The sequence below is a fragment of the Vipera ursinii genome (assembly GCF_947247035.1).
Source record: "Vipera ursinii genome assembly, chromosome: 8".
Taxonomy (NCBI): Eukaryota; Metazoa; Chordata; class Lepidosauria; order Squamata; family Viperidae; genus Vipera; species Vipera ursinii.
In genome coordinates this window covers 24,942,060-24,950,925 of record NC_139519.1, presented here as the reverse complement: position 1 = coordinate 24,950,925, position 8,866 = coordinate 24,942,060, and the positions used below count along the sequence as shown (strand labels likewise).

The window sequence follows — 8,866 nt, the reverse complement described above, 5'->3', positions numbered from 1 at the left end:
TTCTCAAATTAACCTCTGTCTAAAGGCTAACAGATTTGTCAGCCTTTAGGAGCCTCCTGATTAACTGGACTGGGCTTCAGAGAAGTAAACAGCTTGTGAGGATGTTATCCTACCCCTTTCTCAAAAGCAGCTCCCAAACCATCAACTGGAGCTGTAGAGTTGCAAATAACAAAACATACTCCCCCCCCCCAGTTACGTCTTATAATTATACGAAGGCGTTGAGTGTCATAGCCTCCACCTTTGGAAAACAATTTTATTTAATGACTCGCGCTTAATTAATGCTTGAACTCATCAAAAGCTAACTAGATCAAGACAGCATCAAACTTGGGTGGCAACATTTGTTGGCCGTTATGTCAGCCTCTTAAACTCCTGGGAAGGGGAGACTTTTCTGAAGAGAAAGAAAACTTTTTTTAAAAAGTTTCAATACTTCTTCCTTTCTGACAAGACCAACTGGATTGGAGCATTGATTCCCTGAACACAAAAGTTTGCCATAAATACTGGTTGCGTGCATACAACAATGTAAACTTGCAAAGAAGCCTCACAGATTTAACAGATTTTCTTGCTCACACCAACAGTAGGAGTAGGAGTACTAATAGCAGTAATAATAGTAGGGGTGTGTGTGTGAGAGAGGGAGAGAGGGAGGGAGGGAGGGATTCTGTGTCTCCTTCACTGGTCTAAACATTTAAAGAAAAGTCCTTTGGAACTGAAATTAATGGGACTTACTCTCAGCTGCTCACTAGTGATAAATTAGTGCAATGCATTAAAACCACAGTTCACACACTTAACAAGATTGGATAAAGGCTTAGTAACTGCTTTCACACAGCACACTAAGCTAGGTTAGTTGCTTTTATTAGGTCATGTCAACTTAGCCTGTCCAGTTGTGTTGATGGTTTAGTGGCTTGTACAAATCCAGAAAATGGATTCAGTGCTACATGAATGCAACAAATGTATAATAAAAGTAATAATGTATTATATTATAGGTGGTCACGCAGACAGCCAGATGTTCAGAATGGATTTGGTATTTTTATCCACCTACTGAGTCCTTCCCAAGGACCTGGGATGATAGCAGATGTTGTTATTTGAAGGCGTCAGAGATATCATCACAGGATATCAGCTGTTCCAAGTCAAGCTACCTTTTGCAATTGACCGACGGGGATATTGTCAATGCCGCTGATATTCAAGTGGTGCTCCAGATGTTTTGGGATTATTATTTTGGTTCATTGCACAGTCAGACAGATGTTCAGACTGGATTTGGCATTTTTATCCATCTATTTTATCCACCTACTGAGTCCTTCCCAAGGACTTGGGATAGGCAGTTGTGGATGTTGGAAAGTATTGCAGATATTGTTGCAGGATGTAAGCTGTTCCAAGTAGTAATAATCACACTTTGGAATCTTTATGCCCTGAGACAGGTGGAGGCTGTCTTTGGTCTCGAATAGAAACCTGTCCAGTTCCCAAACACACCTTGATTTATTCCTTCATCTCAATCAGGTGTCCAAACCGAGGGTGCTTCTTCTCCATGGATTTCCCAAATATCTTCTGGTACAATGATAGCTATGAAAACAGGACCTTCAATAGCTCCAGCCTGGAGCAGAAGCCCACCCACTATAACTACTATGCCATGCTGTTGACGCTCCTCATCTTTGTGATCATCTTTGGCAACGTGCTGGTCTGCATGGCTGTGTCCAAGGAGAAAGCCTTGCAGACCACCACCAACTACCTGATCGTCAGCCTTGCTGTGGCTGACCTGCTCGTGGCTATGCTGGTGATGCCGTGGGTGGTCTACCTGGAGGTAAGAAGGCCACGATTGCAACCTCAGGTCCTCTGGAGGCCTGACGGATGTCCATTGTAGACATTCCATGAAGGTTCCTTTGGAAGCAGGAAATTACGTAGACAAAATGTGGACAATCAAGAGAAATATAAGGGTGATGTAAAATGTCTCTTGAAAGCTGTTAGTTAAATGTCAGTTCTGCATCCACGGAAGTTCTCCTTGGGAGAGAAAGACAAGTACCCAGCAGTCAGGCTTCCTTCAACCTGAGCAGAGACTCTGGTGAACTCAGGAAAAGAAACGGACCTTTCTAGACAGAAATACATGATTTGATTTTTTTGCACTTTCCAATCTAGCAAGCAGCCTGGGATTTCCCTGGGACAGTAATCAGCCTCCGGAATGCTAGCCCTATTTAGCTTTAAGGTTTCTTGGTCCCTCCACCTGCTGAGACTAATATAGCATCCGTACCCCAAGCCCACTCACAACTATTCCTCAGAATCAAAATCCCGGCATGCATTTTCAACAGTCGTTGATCCTTGTCGGGAAAATGCATGCCGGGATTTCCTGGGTTGCATTCATGAAGCATAGTGAACATGGATGGGGTTGCACGATTAGGAAAGCGTCTGTTGGACACACACAGGGAGAGAAAACCATGTTCATACCATAAGCAATTAACATTCTCCCTTTCTGCATTTCAAAAGGTTTACAAGCCACATTTGCAAATTGGTTTTTATGAAATCCTTAAGCTCCAAACAGGAGTGGGACAGCTTCCTTTTGGATGCCTTCTCTCCATGGCTCTGCTGGCGAGGGAGGGTGAGCTCTCAGGGATGGCCATGCTGATAACGTCAGAGGCATCCCATGAACCAAAACGGCCCAGACTTTTCTCTGGAGATGTGGGCAGAAGGCAGGTCAGTGGGAGTGTGCTTTGGGGCGCTGAGGAGATCCTGGTCCCTCAGCACATTCATTTTCAGTGGCCATTAGTGCTGCAGATCAGAAGCTCCTTCATCCACCCAGTGCTAATAAAATATTTGCCTGAGGCTGCTGGCAGACTGCAGCCAAAGTCAGAATAAAAGATTCAACAAAAGAGAATTAATCCCACATTTTGCCATGGGCATGGGCATGCACACAGAGGCACATAGGAACACACATGCACACACACACACGGGTGGTCCATGCTCATCCCCTCTGAACTTCAGCCTGATGATGTTCTTTGTTCGTTTCTCCCCTCTTCCCAGGTGGTTGGTGAGTGGCGCTTCAGCCGCATCCACTGTGACATCTTTGTCACCCTGGATGTGATGATGTGCACAGCCAGCATTCTTAACCTCTGTGCAATCAGCATTGACAGGTAAGACATGCTCTCTGGGTCTGCCTGGACAGGCTTCCCGCTTTCCCCACCCTTTTTCTCCCCACATTCTTACCAACTCTAGACTCATATCTTGGAGAAAATGTCTTCTCTCTTCCTTGCTTTCAAGAGCTGGGATGTGCTCTCCATGGTTCCCCCCCCCATTGTTGTGTCCTTTCCCACAGGTACACAGCTGTGGCCATGCCCATGCTGTACAACACCCGCTACAGCTCCAAGCGCAGAGTCACTGGGATGATTGCTGTGGTGTGGATCCTCTCCTTTGCCATCTCCTGTCCACTGATGTTTGGGCTGAACAACACAGGTATACAACCGGGCAAGATACCCTCTCGGGGTTGAATTAAAGTTCCCTTTAGGGGTTCTGGTGTCCATCCTGAATAATGCACACGCAGTTCTTTCCCTCAAATGGAAAATCTCATCCTTAGCAGGTCTGTTCCTTAGAACAAAGGGTGAAGATGGGATCCCATCACAAAAGGAACCCCCGTTGCCCTTCTTGCACCCACAGCTCTCTGGACACCCAGGCTGACTGTAGGTCCTAATGGCCGGGGCAACATTCCTGCCCTCTCTTGTGTCTTCCAGAGAAGAATGAGTGTATCATTGCCAATCCTGCCTTTGTTGTGTATTCTTCTATCGTCTCCTTCTACGTTCCTTTCATTGTCACCCTGCTGGTGTACGTGCAGATCTATATAGTGTTGCGGAAACGCAGAAAACGGGTCAACACCAAGCGCATCGCCGGCCACATGGGTCTGGATGCCGACACGCAGGCCCCATTGAAGGTAACCCCATCTGTCTCTTCCTGCTCTCCATATTCTCTGCTTCACTTCCCTGGTTATGGTTTCCACCCTGAGATTTACTCCTCCCCAATCAACGCTGTTTCGTGCGAAGGTGGCCACAAGGAGATGTTTCTCCAGGGCACAACAACAGGCAGCAGCCATGCATGGAAATATTGGCTTCAGAATTAAATGAGGCACTTGGCCAGACTGATTAGTCTTCTTATCTCTAGCCTTGTTTCTCCCTTGTGGGGGAGATGAAACTCTGCCCTGTTCCAGATTTTTGTCCTTGGCTCCACTCTGGATAGTTGCTGTCTTATGCCAACCATCCCTCTCTTCTTTCTTCTTCTCTCTTTCTCTTCAACTCTTCTTCTTCAGGAGAAATGCGCTCATCCAGGAGATGTCAGGCTCTGCACACTCCTTGTGAAGAGCAACGGGAGCTTCCCTGTTCACAAGGGCAAAGTGGTGAGTGTCCACACCAAGCATCCCAGGTCTACACAGGTGCTGCATTTGAGGCACCCTTGGCTTTGAACCTTGTATGAGAGTCTTGAAGCATCAACCACAAAATAGGAGTTGGTGGCATATCCATTTGTATACAAAACTGTAACAAGCGCTTCATGGCCTTCAGCTTATATGAGGACCTTGTGCCCTACGCTGGATATCGCCATCAACCCTGTGACAAACCTCAGTTCCTTCCCACAAACAATCCTTGGTGATTTTCCTCATGTTCCCCAAAATCCATCTACCTTTTAGGAGCCCAATACAGAAAAGAAGATGGTTAATATTTCCCCCTGCTGTGTCCTTTGATGGCTTTCTTTCATTCAGAGAGAGACCCTATGGAAAGACCCCACAGAGCTTACCCCAAAGCTCATACTATTGTGTTGCCTTCAATCTCCTTTCCTGCCTGACTGCAGAAGACACTGGCTTCTCTCAATTATTTTTTTATTTGGGTCCCCCAAAACACAGGGAGGAAAAACCAGTTTGCTCAAAGGTTTTCCAATTCTGCTACTAATATTTTTAATTCCAGAAGTCACAGTTCCTCACTGCTGTCATTGAGGATGGAACTTCAAACAGGCCTGACCCTGCTTTATTTATTTGAACAGGAGTCACCCTTGTGACTAGCATCCTCTCAAGGGCCCCCCTGAGATGGCACTGTTTTGCTCCTACATCTCCACTCTTCTTCCTTTCTATTCGTCGTGTTCCACTTTGCATCTCGGGAAAAGAGATTGGCAGTCCATTGGCTTACTTGAAGGAAACTTTCTCTTTCCCCACTGCACATGTTTTTCTTTTCCTTGTCTCAGTATTTCTTTGATTATACAGCCTGATGCATCTGATCATTATGCAGGAGGCCGTGGATCACATGGAAGAGATGGAGATGGCCACTACTACCAGCCCACCAAAGAACAATGTCCAGCCACCCCTGCCAAGTGACATGGAGCCAGCTGAGCCAGCTGCTTCCACCCCCTGTGCCAATTTAACTCCGCCGTCTCCTGAAAACAGCCACCTCGACATGCAGAAGAACGGGCATACCATAGACAATTCCAAAGCAGCCAAGGTCTTTGAGACTCAGACAATGCCCAATGGCAAGACCAGGACTTCCCTCAAAACTATGAGCAGAAGGAAATTTTCACAGCAGAAGGAAAAGAAAGCCACTCAAATGCTTGCCATTGTGCTTGGTAAGAGTTTGGCCCACCCTCCATTGCGGAAGCTACAGCTTCAGCACTTCACTGGATTTATAGACTGGCAAAATAGATGTCTGGGAGAGGGAGGAGGAACTCATAATAACACAAACAAAGAACTTCATGGCTAGTTGTTACGTGGGATATTTGTTCAACAAATGTGCCAATTTCCAATCCCAAAGCATTGGCTATGGTTGCCTCTTGTGGCTGTGACGTCTCCAAGTAGGAGACAGGCAGAGAGGTGCATTCAATGGTTGTGTCAGGCTTGTCCCAGCTTGGACACTTAGGAAAGAAAGACCCTCAACTCCATTTGTAGTGAAAGGTATACTTTTACTCAGGGCTTCTTTTTCTCACAGAACGCTCAGAACGGAGTTCCGGCACCTTTTTTGGATGGAACCTTGTAGGGTAGGCAAGGCAGGTTGTACGACATGTGTGAGTTCCAGCACCTTTTTCTTTTACAAAAAAAGCACTGCTTTTACTAAAGCCAAGTGGTTACAGCGTAAGAAAAGCTGGGTCTGACTATTCCCATATAAATCCTGTTTTTCCCCCTTCTCCCGGATTGTTCCCCCTTGGCCAGTTCGTAAGTGTCCAATTGTATTCAAAGTAGGTGTTTTGATAATAGTCTTAAGGTTTGTGCCTCTTTGGTCAACTTTTGCGTTCCATTCTCACATTCATGTCCTTGGATCTGCTGGCCTGTTCCAGACTGGCACCTTTGGTTCCTGTCACCCTACCAACTCCCCCCTCCCCACGTTTACGGCAGGTTGCCAGCCAAGCCAAGCCGGCTCAAGCAATTATTATTTTTAATTTTTTTAAATTTATTTTAATCCCATTTATATCCCGCCCTTCTCCGAAGACTCAGGGCGGCTTACAAGCTTAGCAGTAGCCTTCATTCTATGTATATGCCTGCTGCCCACTGCTCCACCAAGGCTCTTATGATGGCACACCTGACAGGTTGCTAACACGGCTCCTTTTCTTGGTCCTCTTGCAGGAGTTTTCATCATCTGTTGGCTCCCTTTCTTCATCACCCACATTATGAACATGCACTGCAACTGTAAAATCCCACAGGTCATGTACAGTGCCTTCACATGGCTCGGATATGTCAACAGCGCAGTCAATCCCATCATTTACACCACGTTCAACATTGAGTTCCGGAAAGCTTTTATGAAGATCCTTCATTGCTAGCATCTGCCTGAGGATCAGTCATCTGAGTCACGTGACCGGATTAAGGCTGTGTGTTGGAGCACCCAGTTTGAGAGTGCCATGCCAATATATCTTTACAACTGGGATACCACAGCTGTCATGGTCCAAGGTTGCCTTCTGCTCATGGAAGCATTGAAACTCTGGGAGACACGGATGGGAGATTTTGTGTCAAATGCAACCTTTGCATTCTGCTAAAACGAGAAAGCAAGCCAGCCACGTCTCCCCACAAACAGCTGTGTGGGATCAAGAAGATCTCCAAGCGATTCATCAACAATTTTAGCTGAGCCCAAGAAGGAGAGACCATGACTTCCTCACGCCTTGCTCTTATTTCTCACCAAAGATGCACCCATTCTTGCCCGCTTTGCAACTGGAGGAAGACTCCTTCTTCGAGGAAGAAATAGCTTTCCCAGGAATCGTGTCCATTGGCGTTGCCTTCAGACTTCAGGGACACTGTGGTGTCCATCAAACTGTCAAGGCCAAGTCATGCAGCTGCTGTTCAGGCTTGGAGTAGCCGCCAGACCATTGCCACCAGACAAAAGGAAGGGGGAGGAGGGGGGTTGTGAGAGAATGAAAACTCAGGGTGGGCGGGAGAGGCAGAATTGTTTATTATGTGATGCCAATGTATACACAAATAAACATAGGGAACCGAACAGAAGCCCAAGCCAAAAAAAGTGAAAACCAATCAATCTTGTCTTGCATGGAATGCATAGTAATTAAAAAGCCATCTCTGCTCACCTACACCAGCAACTTCTCCGCTTCCAGAACCAAATCTCCTGGAGAACAAATCAGCATACACGCAGAAGGTTCATGTTAACCCCAGGTTAAGCCCCGGTGGATTTAAAAGTTAGTATAATAATAATAATTTATTTGTTTGTGGTCACAGACTAAAGTACAAATACAACAAAAGAAAAACATGGAGAAAGTAAAATCATAAACAATTGGACACCAGAAGCCTTGGCTGAGGGGAATTACAACATTCTCCTCGGATTTAAACGTTAAAAATGAAGAAGAAAATTCTATGCCTGAAATTCCGAGTAAATTATGCCTAGTCAGAGAAGGAGATCTTGAGTCTTTAAATGTAAGCTAGATCAATTAGACAACAAGCCACCTTTTGAATCATCTGTGATTAGAAGGAATGCAAAGGGTGGGCTTTGCTTTCTCTCCTAGATTAGACTTACCTTATCTGGGCTGCAAAAATCCACTAGATGACAATAAAGAAAGTTTTCTGGGTTTTTAAAGAAACAGATACGGTTGTCTTGATTCTAGACCTGCTTTTGTCCTGTAGGAAGGAAGAATAGAAGGGGTGACGCAGATGGAGAGACCCGGTGCCCAATGGTATAATGTAGCCTACATTTCTTGGATGATCAGAAACTATCTAGCTTGCAACATCTGCCCTGCTTGATGGGAATACCTGTTGAAGCAGGTGATACATTGATGTGTTTCAGGATTCCTTCTGCTTTGCTCCCAACATGGTGTAACTTTGCAAGTCAACCCACACAGGAGGAAAAGGTCATTGGAAAGATTATTTTGACAAAGCTGCATCAAACATGATTTTTGTCTGGCATGCTGACTTCACTTCTGTGAGGATTGTATTTCTCTTAAAGCAGAACATCTGAGCCTCTGTGCTTTCAAGAAGCTTTTCAGGGAAAAAAATTGAAACTCAATCTAAATAACACAGTTCTAGGTTGAAGGAGTTTTATTTTGTTTTGTTTTTTCCTCCCCCAGATCCCCCCCAAATTTTAAAATGTATTGACATCCTTCTTTGACTTTCCTGAAAGATACACCCAGCAATTTCTTAGGTTAGCCAAATAAAGTCCACATAGATCTTCCTCATATTTCTGTCTGGAATGCTCATGTGATAGCCAGGTCTCCTTGGATGTCTTACCAAATGATGACTGACAGTCAGGAATGAGCAATTCCATGTGGTCTCTGGTCAATTCGCCTTGGTTGGGGTGGTGGGAAAACCATTTACGGCTGAAACCCTTTCAACCTCTCCCTCTAGGAAAAGGACCATCATCAAGTCGTCAGTGAGAATGGTCAAGACATGGGTTGCCAATGCTGTTATTGTTACCCTCTACCAAATTCACAG

General features: G+C 45.4%; 1 protein-coding gene across 1 annotated transcript; it reads left to right on the top strand.

The window, feature by feature from the left end:
- Positions 1–1,519: 1,519 nt before the first annotated feature.
- DRD2 (dopamine receptor D2) lies at positions 1,520–6,759 on the top strand (the record flags this gene model as incomplete). The annotated part of the gene is made up of 7 exons (XM_083368705.1): positions 1,520–1,792; positions 3,004–3,113; positions 3,296–3,432; positions 3,708–3,904; positions 4,277–4,363; positions 5,244–5,574; positions 6,566–6,759. 7 exons carry the CDS (start codon positions 1,520–1,522, stop codon positions 6,757–6,759), a joined length of 1,329 nt encoding a protein of 442 aa, XP_083224831.1.
- Positions 6,760–8,866: the final 2,107 nt, after the last annotated feature.